General features: G+C 32.0%; 2 protein-coding genes across 2 annotated transcripts; one reads left to right on the top strand and one right to left on the bottom strand.

The window, feature by feature from the left end:
- Positions 1-19: 19 nt before the first annotated feature.
- Positions 20-1438, bottom strand: LOC125589628 (probable F-box protein At4g22165). Its single transcript, XM_048761928.1, has one exon. It carries the CDS (start codon positions 1395-1397, stop codon positions 165-167), a length of 1233 nt encoding a protein of 410 aa, XP_048617885.1. The 5' UTR covers positions 1398-1438; the 3' UTR covers positions 20-164.
- A 16094-nt stretch (positions 1439-17532) lies between these two features.
- LOC106352169 (putative pectinesterase 52) lies at positions 17533-20237 on the top strand. The gene is made up of 5 exons (XM_013791840.3): positions 17533-18496; positions 18743-18902; positions 19000-19218; positions 19581-19831; positions 19918-20237. The coding sequence occupies exons 1-5, from the start codon at positions 18282-18284 to the stop codon at positions 20084-20086; spliced, it is 1014 nt and encodes a 337-aa protein (XP_013647294.1). The 5' UTR covers positions 17533-18281; the 3' UTR covers positions 20087-20237.
- Positions 20238-20372: the final 135 nt, after the last annotated feature.

Here is a 20372-nt window from a genome sequence, read left to right as displayed (position 1 = left end):
CTCACCGAAACTTACCCAATAACCAAAATAGATTTTTATTATATATTATAATAATTAGGGAAGTCATTAACCAAACCAGATGACACCATAGCAGTTGTGATGTTATAGCAGAGGATTTTAGGAAACCAAAGAAAAATAAAACAACATACAGTAGTTGAGATGAATTATGTCTGCTTGAAACTTGGTAGGAACCATAGAGATCTTGCGAGTTGTTCATGGGACGAACAATCAAACTTGTGCAGCGGCTCCATCTCCTTTGTCTCGAAATTGAAGAGACAAATTTGAGTAGTGTTCTTTTCATGACAAGTAGTCTTGTAGTAGATGGAATTTCTCTTAAAACCACCCACAATGTCATCATTAGCGAGCACAGTGATGCCTAGATCAAAAAGCATTGCCTCGTTGCCCAAAGAATCAACTTGTTCATACTTGTTAAACAAACCTGATGAATAAACCTTGTAGACGCGGAAGGACCAGACGCGGAAGGACGTGAAAAGTGTTGCCCAGTTTTCAACATAGAGGACATCTCCTGTTACTGTGACTACAAGTTTTGCATTGGTAATCCTCCATGAATTTCCTGTTGGATCAAGTGAAGAGATGTTGCCTGGAACACCACCACACTGAAAGGTCTCTCGCGGAATCTCTCCGGAGAAGTCGAATATTTTGATAAAACCATTACTACCAATGTAGTCCTTTAGGAGGTAGTAAAGCTTTTGATCTTTGTAAACCATGTGAGAACAACCATAATCTACGGGAATTTGAATCTGATTCCAGAACGTATCTCCTTTCTTGGAATAAGCTACACACCATTCGCCAAATCCCCACAAAACTAGGTATTCTTTGGTGTGTTCGTCAATCCAAAACACAGGTGATACTATAATAATATCTTTGTGATTCCTTTTGCGATGACCATTCGAAATACAAAACCAACCTTTTAAGGTTCGCTCCAGCTTTGTCGTTCCTAGTTGCGACTCCACCGGAGGTAAATCAATCCTCTCATGGGTAAATATATTCAAAAGGTAGAGATTATACCAATAATCGACCATAAAGAGCCAATTACCATATGTTGCTAAGCAATAACTGTTTGCGAATTCAACATCCTCATCTCGGATTTTGTAAAGCTTGTCCTTTTCCCCGGGATTGAACAGCTTGCACCAATGGTTGTTGATCTTGTCGTCTTCGTCGGGCAAGAGAATCAGCCAAGGGATCTGCTTTTTCGCCACACATCGTTTCGCAGCAGAGTACCAAGACGAACATACGGATTCAGCTCGTCGAGAATCAGCAAAGTCAAGGCGTTCCAACACTGAATTTATGAGATCTTGAGGAAGCTCGGACCAGGATTTGGATTTATCTCCTCGTCTCTGTAACTTGTAAGAATTAGGTTTATGCAGCAGCTTCATCGAGAATGCGATACCCTGAAACCACCCCGACTGTTTGTTTTTGTAGGGGTTGTTTAATTAGGGTCACAATAGATTCTGTTTAAAATGGGTTCGAGCCCATTACCCTAAGCCGTAGAGGTATCAAGCGGGCCTAAGATCCGCTGGTCTGGCCCAAAGAGTACTATGACGGACACATAAATATTAGGTCCTTTAAAAGGTGAGTTTCACGGTCCATGCGAATTACGGGTTTTGTCAGATTGTCTGCGCTTAACGGATTGGCATATTTAATAAATATTTTTACATAGTTGTGAATATATATTATTTAAAAAGGCTATTTAGGTGAATATACAAATTTGGAGACGAAATTGCGGAAGTGTGTATTGTTTTAAAATAATTTGTGAACCTAAACGGTGTCATGCGTAACAAAACTAGATTAACCTCGACATGTAACTTGATACTTTTTTCGAATTTTCCTTAGCCGGTTATCATGTCCTCATATGCATTTTTTTTTTATATATTGGCAGATGAAGCTATAAATATCTCGACAAAATTGATGTCTTCTACTGTAAATTGTCTACACTTGTATTCAGTACAACCATTGAATTAAAAGATTTGGATACAGAGTAAAGTTTAATTAATCAATATCTTGTTGAATTAATTAACAATTCGTTAGCCTTCTTTCTTTTGGTGTTTTTAATGTGCAGGTTTGGGTGTGAAAGGTAAAACTTCATTTCATGCTGATTCATAGAGTAGATCTGGTTTAATATTAGGTTTGAGTGATGTATTGAGGCTTTAAAATTATAATCGAGTGCTACACGTTAAATCTATGAGAATTAAGCATAAGTATTTAAAAAAAACATAAGAGAACTGAAGAAAATACAAAGGTATGGTTTCTCTGAAGTTTTATTTTTCAAACTCTATAACATATCTAGGAAGAAGATGATGAAAATTACAACTATGCCACTAATGAGAAAAAGACCAAAAACGCAAACCTGGTGTATGTCTTAGCCGGATATTAAAAATGTAATTTGAATACAATAATTTTGAATCCCAATGTGTAACGTCTAATTGAGGAATATAACCATAACTTACTTTGTAACCAGATATATTGTATCACTCCATTATAGTCGGAGCTGGTCATTGTTGAGTTGGGAAGTCAACAGACTGTCGAGATTTGCACAATGGTGGAAGCAGAGAGAGGAAATGCTCGAGTATGAAGTAGAAGAGGAAGAAGGAAGAAGAGGGCTCGGAGAAGAGATCCATTGTCGTTTTGTTCTCTTGAATCCGGCAAGTAATCGCTACCATGGAGGGAGAAGCATATGGGAATCAAGCTGATTTCAGCAAATCATCAAAACCCATGATCCAACTTAGACTTAAAAGAAAAAAAACGTGAATACAAAATCACAATAACAACACAAGAAATCAAATTTAAAGTAAATTATCTACTGGAAGAAAAAGATGAGTGGAATGGCAATCAATCATTTAATACTTACAAGAACAAGAATGAATGATAATTTAGTGGAAAATACGCTTAGTAGACTATACTTAACGGAAACTATTGTGCAGGAATATAAAAACCCAAGTTAGGGTGATCTAATAATAGCTATACATGAATATGTGTCTATCCAGTTATGTTGTTTTAAAACTAGATATGTAACAATATACTAAAATCATAGCCGAATTTATGTTAGTGGAAAAGTACTCCTTTGTTCGATCACTCGATGACTGACAATATACAAACTCTCCAACTATATATTAATAGATTTCTTTTGAAAAAACCACTTGGATCGAACAACACAGTCATGTAAATCCAATAATGACCAAATATGGTCTTTGACATCATAAATCTTCAAATTATGATTAATGACTAGCATTATATAAAATAATTCAGAATACTATGTAAATAATCAAGACATTGACGACTATGGCCGGATAAAAAATATCCAGTCGAAATATTGTCGTGTTACTGAGATTTCAATGTTTGTGAGCTCCAAATATAACCGGAAATGTGATGAGTTATCCGGATAAAGAATATACATTCCTATTCTACAATTGTCGTGGATTAGCCACCATCTTCAATGATGTGATCTAGAAACCACTAAGCATACACTAATTATACAAGAGAGCAACGAGCTGCCACGATGCTAATTTAATCATCATTGTCAGGTCTAATCAAAGCATGAGATTATATCATAAACAAATCAAGAACAAGAAGGTGTCGTTTTTACAATCTATAAATAAAGAGATTAAAAAGCTATTATATGCTATTAATAAAGAGATTCAAAAGCTATTAGATGTTAACTGAACATCATTTTAGGCCTAATCAAAGCATTGGATTATACTATACACATAAGGAAAATTCGAAAAAAGTATCAAGTTACATGTCGAGGTTAATCTAGTCTTGTTACGCATGCCACCATTTAGGTTCACAAACTATTTTAAAACAATGCACACTTCTGCAATTTCGTCTCCAAATTTGTATATTCACCTAAATAGCACTATTTTATATATACTAAAGTTTAGTTTTGTAGCATTGTTTAAAAATATTTAACCACGTTCCCATAAACTTATTTTCATGATACACACACATCATTTATACTTATCAAACAAATAATTTATTTAAATTTTATATACCACATAATATAAAATCCACTTCTATAAAAATTTGAATTTTTGGAGAAACATAAACACCTAAAGTCTAAACAAAAATTAATCTTTATAATATGGATCCGATTGAGGTTAGTATTTTTACTTTATATTAATTTTATTATAATTTTTTGATAAATTAATCATTGTTATTTTTTCCTTGTTATTTTGAGATCCATATTATATATCTTTTGAGTTCTCAATCATCTTTAATCTTCATTTTACGAGAGTCCACACATTAAAACAAAAATACCATATTTTCTAATCTTAAAATATATGAGTTACTCTCAACAAAAAATAGAGTTTTCCAATACGGACTATATACTGGCGCTTAGGTTATTTATTGTTGATTAAAAAAATACATAACCACGTTCTAAATATATATTAATGTATGTTAAAATTATATATTACTAGGGGAGACCCGTCATACGAACGGGATTTGATGGATTGGTTTTTATAAAAAAAATTATTTTGTGTAAATTCCTGAATGAATCTTTGGGGTCGGTCCGCGCTACGCACGAAATTTGATTTTAAGAGTTATTAAAGTTTGTATAATTGTTGTTATAATTGGTTAGTTGGTGTGTGTCGATTGCGAATGAAATTGATATTGGTGATCATAATTGATGTTTTAAACTATGGATTAAGTGGATGGTTTGATTAGAAAAGGGTTATATTTGTTGTACGATTTATTTTTCTTGCTCCTTAAGATTTTTTTTTATTAATTGTTTGAATTGTTTAGTTTCGCAATTTTTGTTTGTTTCATGTTTAACGAAAAAGGTATTGGCTTGCGGGTAATTGATACCCCACCGATGAGACTACACCTTAAGCTCTTAAATGAGATAATTGGTGGTGATTTTAGATATCTCTTATGAGTAGTGGGCTTGAAATGGTTAGGTTTGGGGGATGAGGTCATGTACATGGAAGTACCTTCTAAGATTGATACTAATTGATGTGGCTTGTCACATATAATGGTGAAAGTGAATAGTTCAAAAGATATGCGAGTTCTTGCGTTTTCAAACTTCTTTCACATGGTTAGTTCTTTGTTTTGCTTGAGGGCAAGCAAAGGCTAAGTTCTTTCGGGAAGTTGATATATCATGGTTTTTACCGAGTTTTTATATTGTTAAAATAGATAAATTCTATTTGTATTTTGTAATAAATGAAGTTGGATTATTTGGAAAAGACAATAAATAAAGTGGTTTAAGTTAGTTAAAATGAAAGGAAGAAAATGCAAGAAATCACTTACAAATAGGTAAGCATTATTTTGTATTTCAATTTTAATAGAATTGATTAAACGTTTTGTACGACTGATACATCGGTTAAAAATTAAGCGTTTGCGGGATTATTATGACTGGTTGATTACCAAATAAAACAGCGATTTAATAATAAAATGAAAAATATTAACATTTTATATAATGATATAAATATTAAAAATAATATTATTATAACTAATGTAAAAATTCTTTTTATAGAATTGTATTATTAATTTTTAAAAATTTATTTTTGGGTATAGATATATTAATATAAAAATATTATAGCAAATATTTTTCACTACAAGAAAATATGGTCATAACGACCACGTATTACGACTACAATAGTGTCGTCGTAATTTAACATTGTCTTTACGTCTACTTTATGACGATATGTGAAATCGTCGTAATCTAGACGTAAGTTTGCTATGATAATGTTTCGTTATAAAATAGTCGTAAAGTAATGTCTTTTTAACAATTACCTAGTCATAATTTTGCTACGAAAGCCTTTCGTCGTAAATTAGTCATAACGTTACGACTAGTTTACGACAACCTTTCTATTTCATCGTTAAGAGATCGTTAAATTACGTCTATTTCACATCGAATAGTTTCCATCTAATTAACGACCTTTTTACGAGGAATGCAGTTGTAAATTAGTAGTAAAGTTTATGGTGAACATAAATTGATCGTAACATTCCCACCTACCAAAATAAAAAATTTCCTATAAATATGCTCTCCTCTCTCATTCTTAAGATGCACTAAAAAATAAAAAAGAGTTAAAAAATATCTCGAGATATCTTTGAGCTCCGAAGTTGGATGTATGCACACAAAGATTCTGCGGGAAGAGTGACAAGTAAATTTCTCAACAGAGCAGAGATATTCATGTACCATGCCGGAAAGACGTCTTTCACGCAGGAAACAAGTAAAATGTTATGTCCATGTCGTAAATGCAAGAATACCAAGTGTGCTTAGAGTGAAACAGTTTGGAAACATAGAGTAAATAGAAGATTTACTCCACATCACTACATTTGGTTTCACCATGGAGACGGTGATAGTAGGAATGAAGCTAGTAGTAGTAATCAATTTAAAAATATTTGTAATAGAGATGAACCGAGTCATTTGCATTCTGAAATCCCTCAGGAGGGTCAGATGGTAGATCATGATAGGATGCATGATATAGTTACATATGCATTTCGTGAAACAACTTTAGTAATAGAGGAAGTTGAAAATGTAGAAGGGCCTAACTTGGAGGCAAAAAGATTTTATGAAATACTAGCCGCAACTAATCAGCCAATTTACGAAGGTTGTAGAGAAAGTCTTTCTAAATTATCATTTTGAGCTAGGATGATGAATATGAAAACTAATCATAACTTACCTGAAGTTTGTATGGACGCATTGGCTGAGTTGTGTAAAGAGTATTTTCCAGGAGATAATTTGTGTGCTGAATCTTATAATGAGATTCAGAAACTGGTTCATAGTTTTGGCTTACCTTCGGAGATGATAAATGTGTGTACAGACAACTGTATGATCTACTGCAGGAAAGATGCAGAATTGTTGGAGTGTAAATTTTGCAAGAAGCCACGATATAAAACACAAGGACGTGGGCGGAATAGGATACCGTACCAGCAGATGTGGTACTTACCTATTATGGATAGACTGAAGAGATTATATCAATTTGAAAACACTGCAGCGCGATGAAATGGCATGCCAAACATACTCAGAACAAAGGCGAGATCAATCATTCGTTAGATGCAAAAGCGTGGAAAGACTTGAATTCGGTTCACAAAGATTTTGTAAGCAACATTCGAAATGTTTATCTTGGATTATGCATAGATGGATTTAGTCATTTTGGAATGTCTGGAAGACAATACTCGCTTTGGACAGTCATCGTGACGCCATACAATCCACCAGAGATTTGTATGGAAAGAGAATTTCTTTTCATGAGTATATTGATACATGGGCCTAAGCATCTGAAGTGGTCTCTCGATGTTTTCGTACAACCTCTGATAGAAGAATTGAAGGAATTGTGGTCAATTGGGATGCAGACATATGATTGTTAAACGAAAATAAACTTTATAATGCGATCAGTTCTTTTGTGGACAATCAGTGACTTTCCTGCATATGAGATGTTATCAGGTTGGACTACGCATGGGAAACTAGCTTGTTCTTATGGTATGGGAAGCACAAGTGCATTTCAGCTGAAGCATGGTAGGAAGACGTCTTGGTTTGATTGTCATCGCAGATTTCTTCCCATTAACCATCCGTACCGACGAAACAAGACATTATTTAGGTCAAAATTGGTTGTACGGAACACTGCACCACCTTCTGATGATGAGTGAACTTAATGTTAAAAAAAAGTTATGAAACTTTGTTGTTTGTGGTTTTCATTATCTTGTTTAAGTATGAACTTAATGTTAAAAAAAGGTGAACGTTCAAATAAGTTATGAAACTTTGTTGTTTGGGGTTTAGAAGTGTATAACTTATGTTGTTTGGGGTTTGGAAGTGTATAACTTATGATGTTTGGGGTTTGGGGTTTCGGTTTTAGAGTATAACCAAATGTCGTCCCTATTTCGTCGTAATATAAGGAGTCATCGTAAAAACGAAGTAAATTACGACAAATTAAAGATGCATCCTATCATTACAATGAAGTAATGACGAAGCCATTTACGACATATTATAAGCCTTCGTCGTAACTTCGTAGTGAATTTACGATGAAGTAGAGACGAATACCATATATTCGTGCCTATTTCGTCGTAAATTCACTTCAACATTAAGACAAATGCTTAGATTTGAGCCTATCAATAAGGATTTCTATCATTCTGAAAATGCACAAGATCAAACCACATAAAATAGATTCTAAATCACTTCGAGATATTTATCAAACGCCTGAGGAATCTTCCATAAAACTAGTCTAACTAATTTAGTTTCTTCGGACGGATCCTTGGGCTCTGATAATTCTCTCGAAGAGAATTTAAAGTCTTCCTATTACAATGGCCGTCATAACCTAGTTGTTAATATAGGTTCGTGCCTATTTTTTCGTAAATTTGGTACTTGTCGTCTTTAATTTATCGTAAGTAGAAACACAGTCGTCTTTAATTCGTCGTAACTGCAAAGCAACTGTCGTCTTTAATTCGTCGTAAAACCATGGACGTCCTAATTTCATTGTAATTTACGAATCCCATACGATGCGTTTACGACGACAGCTAGATCCTTATATAAACCCGGGCCGTCAAAGCCATTTTGATGCTCATTCTTCTCTCTCTAACAACGAAATCGCCTCTCTCTAAGGTATTTTTTCTAGTTTAATTTTAGGTGGTTAGTTTTGTAAAGAATTAGATTAGGATGGAATTAGACTAGGTTTGGAATTAGTTTTTGAATAATTTTAATAACTTATTTAAAATTTTAATTTCTAACCATAATGCTTTTTTTTTACAGATCAACGATATGGCTACCAGTAGAAAGAGACTTAGGAACCTTGCAGCTGCGACTCACCCCACTTATGGAGAAACATTTCTTGATCGCGGATCCATCAGCTTCTACCTCCGCCACTGCATCTGCACATGAGCATGTTCCTGAGAGCCAATCTCAGGGAAGATCACCGCAGGCGAATCACATGTATGTGCCTCCTGTGCAGTATGAGCTTCCTCCATACTATCCTCAGTATGAGGCAGATTACCAGCCTCAGTTTGAAGCTGATTTCCAGCCTCAGTTTGAAGCTGATTTCCAGCCTCAGTATGACCAGCCTCCTCCACAGCAGCCTCCACCACAGCAGGTCCACCCCCTCCAGCTGTTCCAGCTCCCGAAGCTCCTCCGGCTTCTCCAGCTCTCCATCCGGATTTGATGGTGCTACCGAATGCTCCGTATGCTAGATATACGGTGGAAGACCTCCTCTAGATGTCGGGACGAGAAGGTTTACCCATCATCGACCCAAATCGACCACCTAACACTTTATAGCAATTTTAAATATATTTTTAATTATTAAAATTTTAATTAATTGTAATAATATAATATATATATATCAGTCTCATATATTCTTTTAAATTTTGTTGGTTTAAGACGGACAATTGCTTTGGACGGAGAGTTTCAGGAATCATCAAGGCAGAAGCGCATCCGAACTGGACTCTTACACCAGACCACGGTGGGAAGACGTGGTATAAGTGCTTTCCGGTAATTAAAATTTTAATTCTACTTTAATTTAAATTAATTATTTAATTATTTTTATTTAAATGTTTTTTTGTAGCAACAATATAATTGGTCTATTGCTGTCAACGAGACGGTGAAGGAAGCGTTCAACGACAAAGCGATGGCTCTCCTACTAAACAATGTTGGGATTGGAAGGAGAAGTGGAGGGTTTTAGAGGGTAGGTCGCAACCCTCTACATCAACGATGACGTTTGGAAGGGCCTAAAGGCTTATTGGAATTTAAGTATGCTCGAAAGATTCTAAAGTGCTCCGCGTCTCGGTTGATGCATGATGCTCAGAGCAATTTGCCCATACCCATACTTCCGGACAGATCCCAAACACCGGGAAAGCCCTTCAAATTGTAAGTTTTCGATCTTTCTTAAATTTTAAAATATATTAATTAATTATTTATTAAATACATGAGATTAATTAATTTAATTTTTTTTGTAGGCTGCTCAAGAAAGAGCACCACAATCTCTTTCCCGGCCTTACAAGACAACACACCAGCATTCTGATGGGACGTTTGTGCATCCTGAAGCAGAAAGGATCTAAAACGATGTGGAGATTCGAATCTAGGAAGTCCAGACACAAATGTCCCAACAAAAGCCTGAAGGTGAACCAATTCAGTTGTCTACCGTCGAACAAGACAAAAAATTTGAGCAGGTAAAATTTTCAATCTTTTTAATATAATTTATATATTTTTTTAATTTTTTGAGTTTTATATATGCATGACTAATATTCATTTCATTAATTGAAGATTGTCCCGAAGAAAAGGGGACAGATGGTCGGGATCAGTACGGTTAACGATGTGCTGAAGGCGAGAACTGCATATGCTGCGAGAATGCATGACGATTCTAAGCTCCGGACAGATTTGATGGCTGCCAACCAAGTCATTTTGGAGCTCTCGGCAGACAACCATGCCAACGGGACCCACATTATGTCTTTGGCGGGGATGTTTGATAATGTTGTAGAGACTAACCCGGCACTTGCACAGATGTGGCAAGCTGTACGTCCGACCATTAACCCTGACCCCACTCCGGAAAAACAGGCGGATCTAGAGCAACGGGCCGCTCACCGCAGTTCCGAGATCTTCGACTACATCAACCTTAATAATTAGATTTTATTTCGGTTATGTACTTTGAATATTATTATATTTTGGATAATGTTTTATGATATATTATATTTTTCTTTAAATTTTCCCAAATTTAAGTTTAAAATTTCATCCAAATTTTTAATTTAAAATATTTTTAATTTAAAATTAAAATATATTTTTCCCAAACTAATTAATACGACGTAATCTGGTCGTAGTTATTACGATCAATTAACATCGAATTACGATGTAATGTAGTCGTAAATATTATGACCTATTTACGACTGCAGTCGATTTTCATTCGTCGTAAAATTTACGACTACATGACGTCAAATCATTACGACCAATAAATGACTAACTTAAAGGACGTAATGTTACGTCTGACGAATTAGTTTACGTATATATTATGATGACTTGTTTAGTCGTGACTAGTACGACCACATTATGACGAATTGTCCAATACGACGAGCTGCTAACAACGATTTTGTTTTCGTAGTTAGTTCGTCGTAAACGGCATATTACGACGATCTAACGACTGATTTTGTAGTCGTTATACGCATATTTTCTTGTAGTGTTTTTTTTGCTCTTTAATAATATAAATTAAAATATAATATTTATTTTTCTTTATATACTTATACAGTTTTTAAAAAATATATATTTTTATTTATCTTTTTGCATCCGCAAAAACTAGCTGAAACCAATTTTTGATTTTGAGAAGTTTGGAACGCTGCAAAGCATTTTACAGTTTTTTTGCGATCGTTGTTAAACGCCAAAAGCCGCTACTTTGTGTGTGCGGAAAAACCGTTCAAGCCCTTATAAAATCTGGTTCATTCTTATCTTCCCACGTAATATATTTTTATATTATAGTAATTTTATGAATTGTTATAAGACAATTAACCAAATAATCAAAAGTGATTTTAAGAATTTTAATTGGAGTAGTATTTTATATATAGAAAAATAAAAATAAATATTGTATATAAATGTCCTGTGTTATTGAAACTTTGATTGGCCTATATATGGATTAGAATTTTCAATATTTGATATTATATGTATAATTTAATATTTTGTGACATTTACTCAAATAACATGGTAAACCTTGCACCTAGTTTTTATCTGTTTAATCTGAACATATTATCAAAAATACATATTGTGACAATTTATAAAATTAACTACATTGTGACAATGCATAAAATCAACTATATTGTGACAGCTGCATTAATGGTTAAATAGCATTGTATTAGTATAAAAATCCAATATAATTTTCACCATATCACTTTAGTTATTTGGTGTCACACTTTGAGATACTAAAATGTGAAAATATTTTAATCAATTTGTTTTTAAAAAAAAATTCTCGATCTACATACAATTTGAAAAGATATACCCACATTTTAATATTTATTTTAATATTTTTATTTTTAAAAATGTAATGATTTTTTTTTTGAAAATTCCAGATAAAGTTTCATTTATCTTACAACTCAATTTTCAATCATCCCTTATATATTAATTGAGGAACATCTGAAAATATGTAACCTCAATTTTGTAATAATTAAAAAAGACTCATTGCTTATGTTTCAATAAATTAGGTAGTTAATTAATCTTACGTGTCAGCTTCACATTGAAATTGAAAAACATATTGGTCCAATTCGATTTTTATATCTCACTAGAAACATTTAATACCAACTATATGATATCATATGATATTAACTAAAGCAAGGTGGCTATTTATTATATGTTATTTCCTTAAATAAAACCTACAGAATTACCTAATGTGATTATGATATATATAGTAATTAATGATTTTAAATAATGAAGATTTGCTAATAATTTGTATGATTTCTATCATTTTTGTTTAATTCTTTACTATTAAAATAAACTACACAATTACATTAATCATATATTAAAAATTTTGATTTTTTTGTATATGTTGTATTTTGAATTTTTCAAAACTAGTATAAATTACTAAAACTGTTAAAAGTCTCACATAAATTTTTGTGATCAATGTTTAAATATTTTTCTATAATAAGATACAATGATAATAAAATAATATAAATAAATAATTTTATTTTAATAGGTCTTTATGTTAATATATATACTTCATATCATTTACATTTAATTATATATCATATACGATATATAAGATTGATTGTTTTGATTTATTTATTCTAAAATGAATGCGAATAAACAAGAGCAGTCATTTGATTTATATGTGCAAGTCAATTTATTACATAATAGTAAATAATTTCTTAGTTATTTAATATATAATTATTATTTTATTATTTCATAATAGCAGAAAAAGATAAAATAAGTATTTATTCTGCACAAGGCACAAATCTTAACATAAGTATGTATCTCTTTAATAATTTGAATCTTAAACATCTTCTAAATCTCAGGTCAAAATATAAGAAAGAAATGAGAATAAACTCAAAAATCAATATTTATATCGAGCAATAACCAAAATGACACAAAAAAAAAATATCGAAGATAGATAGGATTGGCACGTGAACGTAAACTTCTCATAACCATAATTAACTTTTAAATTGCTAAATCATGATATAAAACCGAGCTGACATAGTTTCATTGTAACCAAATAGTAGGCATGAGATTTTTCGGGCTAAATGTTAGGTTTTTATACGATAAATAATTTTTTGACCTAAAATATTTTTAAAAATGAGATCAGTTCATTAATAAACAAATTATGTAATTAACAAAAAAGTTTTAAAAAATTGTTTAAAAGGCAAATATATTAATTCGATTAATAATATAATTTTTTTCCATACAATATTTTTTAAATAATTTTCATATAAATTTACCCTGCGCAAGGCGCATGTCTTATCCTATTGTTTATTATTTGGTCTAGTTTTATCGATTAATGAGATAGTAAATTTGTTGCCTTATGAATCTCAACAAAGAAATATTCGTCTTTCTGAGCAAAGAGAAATATTTTTATTCATGTACAATAAAGGTGGTAAATCTTTTGGACATTACGTAATAATATTATACTAGGTGATAATCCGCGCCCTGCGCGGAGCGAGGAGATTATTAAAGTATTACAACTTTTAATATGTAGACATAATAAAAGTTAAAGGCATAGTAAAAAAAATATATCTAAGAAAGTATGGATTATAGCGAGGAATTTTAGTATGTAAATATAAATTTATATGCGATGGCCATTAAAATTAAATTGTATATTTGTTTGCATGCGGGTAAATTATAAATATAATATTAAATGAAACATAAGCAATAGTCTAATAAAATATAAAAGGAACAATGTATAAAAAACAAAAGAAAATTAAAAATAGAGACAAAATAAATGCTGTCAATAATGCATTCAGAAGTCTTCGTTTGCAATCCTATTATGAGCAATAGCAAAGAGATTATCTAGAGAATTTAAAAATATTATTTAACAAAATATGTGAATGCATGTATTACCTCAATCTTAAAACATCAATTTCTGGAACACCAATGGGGTCGAAGACAATTTTGGAAATCCCATCAATGTTAGTAACCCTCTTAAGTCGGCCTTATTATGAAATATGTCAAATATTAGCAAAATATAAATATAATATCAGCTCCTATTAATCGATTGTATATAAAATAAATACAATAGATTACTTTGTCCCCAATTAATTTGCCAACACTGTAAAACACATAATACTATGTCTGCATCTATAGAATTCCATAAATCATTGAAAACATGAGCAAGTGCACTATAAGCGACACTTAATGACGACGTTACTGTAAAAGAAAAAAAGAAGGGTTCAAACCATGTGATACTATACAAATGTATATCTTTCTTTTTACAGATGTTGAATACTTACCGGATGTGTAGTACGAAAAAACGGATTTTGTGGTCGATGATACCATTATTTCCGTTCGTAAAAACAGATGGAATTAAATCTATAAAAATAAGAAGGACTTACATAAATTTATTATTTATTTAAGATAAAACAAAACATAAGAAATATAATTATTATTTTCATAATATAAATTATGAATATACAATAAAATTAAACATAGGCAACATGATAATAAAATGCTACATGAAATAAGTTATAAAGAAACAAAAAAAAACTGATAAAACTTTCTCCTGGTTTTCTTTGAATAAAAAGTCAGAGATGAAATTCATAGCTCTCAAATTTTATATGCTTGTTTTGTAGCAAGTTGATTGTGATACGGTGTGTCAAAGTTATGTATGATATATATAGTTATAATTGGTAGGATTAAGTGCATAAGGATTACATCAAGAAATTTGTTCCGCGAGATTATAAGCATTCAAAAAAATTAAAAATATTATTTGTATATTTATTGACTTACCATAATATTTTTGAAAAATTATTAGTTGCTTTCCTATATAAACCGCACCGGACTGAGTCATTACGATTGTGTAAATACGTTATCCATATTTACTCTAGTTTTTCAATTACTTGTTGATACAACAATTACTCTTGCGGAGAATAATCAATCTCCATAAATATATTAATACTTATTGACGTAATTGACGAAATTAAAATACATGATCAACTCTGAAAATAATTATTCAACAAATCGTTGGTCTGAATTGGTGTTAGACACTTACAAATTGTTCCAATTTCCATATATATATACTGGCCTAAGTTAAAATTTTCCTATAATGCTTCTTTGACTCCTAATTTGTGAATATATAACAGGAAATAATGCCATATATAGTTAAATACATTCATTAATTTTAAATATTCTTCAAGACTTATGATTATGATTCATTGATTAATTTTCATACAAATACTGTCCGCTTAAATAGATTTTTATATTTACGATTTTTATATTTACCGGAATATATGACATTTTTTTAAAAATAGATAGATCTTTGCATTGCAGATAACCGGACCGGAAATAAGCTTATAGTCCACGTTATATATATTTAGCAAAATCCACGTTATATATATAGCTTATAGTCCACGTTATATATAACCGGACCGAAAATTTATGATTATGATTCTAACATAATAATAAACTACTTCAAATGGTCCCATTTCATGTGTGATTAAGTAAAATGACCAATGCAATTTTATTGAAGTGGGGTGGGTGAGAAAGATCACGTGATTTATATATAGTACCCCATAGTCAGGGTTAATTTCACCCAAATTCGAAACAAACGAATACTCTCTTACATTTAGTACCAATAATCCCTAACTTTTAGTCTATATTTTTTAAATTGGAAAGTTTTACAATTAAGAAATAAACAAATATAAAGGAATCTTGACTCTAAGATTTGACCAAATAACCAAACGATTTGATAGATGTCGAACTTATTTTGTTGCCTTTTACAAAAGAGTTAATATTCTGTCTGTCATAAATTCCCATTTTTTTTTCCAAATCGGATTGTAATCATATAATATAATGTATATGACCAATGGCATTTGGTTGTAATTATTCTAGTTCACAAAGGGTTTTTTAAAAAAGTTAGTGAGAGTGTATGAGGTGATGACACATAGGAAATGACACTCATGTAATAAACACATGAGGCCAAGGTTTATTTCTATGAATGTTCCTCCTTTAATAAGTAAGGGATTCGTTCTTGAATGTATTTTACAATCATTCAAGAACATGATTATTAACAATATATTATAAAAATATGGATTTTTGTCTTAGCTATCGAAATTTGTTATATAGCCATGATATAATAGCTAAGACAAATACACTAAATGTATGCTAACTTCTATAAAATAATACAACATATATATCGAAGAATCCACTAATATTATACTACGAATTTGTAAAATAATGCAGTATACACATCGAAAAATACACTAATATTATGCCACACCACATTTGGGAAAGACAATCTTCGTAGTTGTCTAAGTGTATTGTTAATAACCGTCAGTGTACACCATAATTTTAGTAATGTAATCACAATTCATATATTATTTACAACTATCAATTGGTTTTTAGTAATGCAATAAAGAATCATATTGTATATTGTATGAAATGATCCAAATAATAAATAATGGCATTACATGTAATTAGTCTAGGCAATGAAGGATTATTTAATAAAGTTTGTGAGAATGATTCTCATGATGACACATAAGTAATGACATTTTGGTTAATCACACATAGAGATAAAGTTAATTGTTAATAATGTTCCTCAAATAATAAAAAAGAGATATCCATTTTGGATAATAAAATTGGAACAATTCTTACAATAAATATGAGTCCTAGATTTGAAACCTGAAAGGAAATAATTTATCACTTGCTTGACTAGGCATGGACATTCGGGGTCCTAATCGGGTTTCGGTTTAGTCCAATCGGGTTTCGGTTTTTTGGGTTTATCAAAATCAGCTACATTCGGGTTATATGAAAATTCGGTTCGGGACCGGTTCGGGTTCTATCGGGTTCGGGTCGGGGTTAGTAAATCTTCAAAGAACCGGTACAACCCGATTTACTTTCGGGTTCGGGTCCCAATCGGTTCTTTGGTTTAAATGTACCTGATTTATATCTACTTTGTAACCAAAAAGTAAGTAAAATCGGTTCTTCGGTTTTAAAATACTTGATTTGTACCTATTTTGTAACCAAAGCATAAATAAAATCGGTTCAAAAAAAAAATGAACATCAAATGTGATCATTCAAAATCAAGTGAAAGGTAAACATAGTTATTGATCGAAAGAAAACTAAATAAATGAAAGCATAAAATGAAAACCAAGTTCTCATGAAATGAAAACATTATTCAATGAAAACAAAACTAAAATCTAAAAACTTCAACCTTCAACCGCCACCTTCAACCATCAATTTTCATATAATAGATAATTATTTTAGATCATTATATTTTGAATACATATTAGGAATTGAGATCATGTTTGGTACAAGTTCTTTTTGGAAATTTTGTATGTTTTGGGTTCTATCGGGTATCCATTTAGGTTCGGGTTCGGTTCGGATAATACTCATAACCTGAAATACCATAAAACAAGATCCATTCGGTATTTATGTCGGGTTCGGATCGGTTCGGATTTATTTTTATCGGATCGGATTCGGTTCGGGTTTTCGGGTTCGGTTTATTTGCCCAGCCCTATGCTTGACCAGACAAAGATGTGATATTACTTGTGATAATATTTTAGACATTATAAGAACTAATTTATCATGTGGTTGACCAGACGAAGACGTAGTTGTACTTTAGTTTTTATGTTGCTTTCTCAACCAAACAAATTTTTATGTTAATTTTAGTTTTTGATGACACTTTATTCAAATTTATATTTGTATATTATTTTTATTTTTCGATTTTTAAAATTTAACATAAAATTCAATTTAAATTTTTTTACATAATTTAAATGGATACTTGAACCCGAAGAAAAGCAACAATGATCCGAACCAATTTAAAATTTATAATCTGAACGAAATTCAATCTCCAAAATTCAAAACTTGAATAGATCAAATCCGAACTGAACATAAAAGTCATGAACGAATACCCGAAACACCTAGCCCTTAGTAAAATATAATCAGTCCGCAGCATATCAATTAAGCCAAAATTCGATAAATTGAAATGTTGAGTCAATGTAGTAGTAGTAGTAATAAAGAGAAAGTTAGATTCAGAATATATCCTATATTAAATAGGAAATATACTATTCCACTTAAAGCAACCAAAGAATTCAGCCCTCGCCACCATAATCAATATTACAATTAAGAGTCATATTACAATTTCATTCTCATCCTCTCATTCTTCTTTCTTCCCTTCGATTTTATTTTTCAAAAATACTATAAAACTTAAATAAACATGCCTGGTTTGTTCATCCTCATAGCTTTGCTTCTGAGTTCTGGTACTGGATTGTTGACAGCAACTGATCAAACTTGTGGTAACAAAGTTGTAAACACAATCTTCGTTGACCTAGCCGGTTCAGAGAAACACAGAACCGTTCAATCTGCCATTGATTCTGTTCCTGAACCCAATTCTCAATGGATCAAAATCAAAATAAAAGGAGGTGTCTACGTGTAAGTAAAGACCAAACTCGCTACAGTTTTATTTTTTAAATATATTTATTCCAGTTTTCGAACGCAGCGTTATTAACCGCGGTTTTATAGCGTTTGATATTTCCTAGATTTCCATTTCTTAAATAAAACTTTAATAATACGTTTAACTTGTCCGCTTGATCTTCTTCCCTTAAAACGTTTTAGAATCCTGATTAATAGCAAAGTACAATTAACGTTTTAACATATAGTTTTGTGATGATGAACCAGAGAGAAGGTGGAAATACCGTTGACAAAACCGTGCATAATAGTAGAAGGAGAGGGACAAAGAGTCACGACCATCACGTACAATGCTCACGCAGCCACTGATGTCAGCTCCACTTTCACCTCCCACCCATCCCATGTTGTCGTCCGAAACTTAACAATCATGGTTACGTAGCTTCTATACTATCTTTGACTATATAACCTTTTTTTGACGTGACAATATACTAACATGACTATAATTTCATATGTAATATTGGTGGCAGAATTCGTATAATCGTCTGAGTATTCGAAGTAGACCGAGTTGGGTTATAAAGCCAGCGGTAGCGCTTACGGTTTATGGAGATAAATCAGCGTTCTACAACTGCGGTTTCTTGGGGTTACAAGATACGTTGTGGGATGTTCAAGGCAGACATCTCTTCAAAAACTGTTACATCGAAGGTGCTATTGATTTCATTTTTGGTAGTGGCCAATCTATCTACGAGGTATGCATATATACCTAATCTCTCTCTACAATCATTGACTTAAATTAGAGTGCTTTTTGCTACTATTGTTATAGCATGGCCTCATAAACCGCACTTTATCACTATTTACACAAGAATTGTTACATTCACACAAAACAATCTTTTCATAAAGCCTTTTTGGTTGATAGCAAAAGTAAAAGAAGATCGATGAACTATTTTCCACTATAATTGTACAATGATTTCTTTATAGAATGATGTGGTATAAACGTGTAATTTTTGTACCATTGCCATCATTCTTTGTTTGTGACACCAAAGATTAAGATATACGTAAAAGGTAAGAGTTTTTTTTTTAAGATGGAAGTTTATGTAAAATGTTTTGACAGGACTGTCATATACATGCAACGGCGGGAGTATTGGCATCAATAGTGAACTTTGGGTACATAACAGCTCAAGCAAGATGGAGTCTTAAGGACCCGAGTGGGTTCGTGTTCGTACGTGGAAGTGTTACAGGGACCATGAATGTATACCTTGGACGAGCCTATGGTCCATTCAGCCGAGTCATTTTCTTCCAAACCGATCTCGCTTCTGTCGTTGTCCCTCAGGGCTGGTTCCCGTGGAACTACGCTGGCCACGAGTAAGCACATCTTTACATACATATATACATACCCTGGCCCATTCCTTTTTTTTTAAAAATAATCATGTTTGTAATTTTGTGTTTAGATCAAGGTTCACGTATGCAGAAGTTGAGTGTAAAGGAGCAGGATCGCATTTATCTGGAAGAGTTACTTGGATTAACAAAGTTGTTTCTTATACGCTCGCTAAGGACCAATTTGCTACCTACTCTTTCATTGACCAAGATGGATGGCTCACTAATATTCCTCCTTTCTAATGAAACTCGCTTTTATTTTGTTGTTGCCAAACTATTTTCTACTCTTGTTGAATAGAATATTATTGTGTTTAATCTTCTTTATACACTGTTATTTCTGTGGACATACTAGAATTTATCTCTAAAGTATATGTTGCCTACTAAAACGTTCTCATCGTTTTGTATCGTTCTTAAACTTTATTTATCAGTTGTTGGGCCTCTTTGATATTCTGCAGATCAGAAATCCCACTGATGAACAACGACGGCTCTTCTTCGTGAATATATTACACTGAAAAGTCTTGTTTAGTTA

Source organism: Brassica napus, chromosome C7, assembly GCF_020379485.1.
Source record: "Brassica napus cultivar Da-Ae chromosome C7, Da-Ae, whole genome shotgun sequence".
Lineage (NCBI taxonomy): Eukaryota > Viridiplantae > Streptophyta > Magnoliopsida > Brassicales > Brassicaceae > Brassica > Brassica napus.
This window is presented reverse-complemented; position numbering and strand designations above follow the sequence as displayed.

Excerpts from the sequence above, each read along its gene's own strand:
- LOC125589628 (XM_048761928.1), bottom strand. The coding sequence starts at position 1,397 with ATGAAGCTGCTGCATAAACCTAATTCTTACAAGTTACAGAGACGAGGA.
- LOC106352169 (XM_013791840.3), top strand. The coding sequence starts at position 18,282 with ATGCCTGGTTTGTTCATCCTCATAGCTTTGCTTCTGAGTTCTGGTACT. Across the intron at positions 18,497-18,742 it reads ATAAAAGGAGGTGTCTACGT|AGAGAAGGTGGAAATACCGT; the intron begins GTAAGTAAAGAC and ends ATGATGAACCAG. Across the intron at positions 19,219-19,580 it reads GTGGCCAATCTATCTACGAG|GACTGTCATATACATGCAAC; the intron begins GTATGCATATAT and ends ATGTTTTGACAG.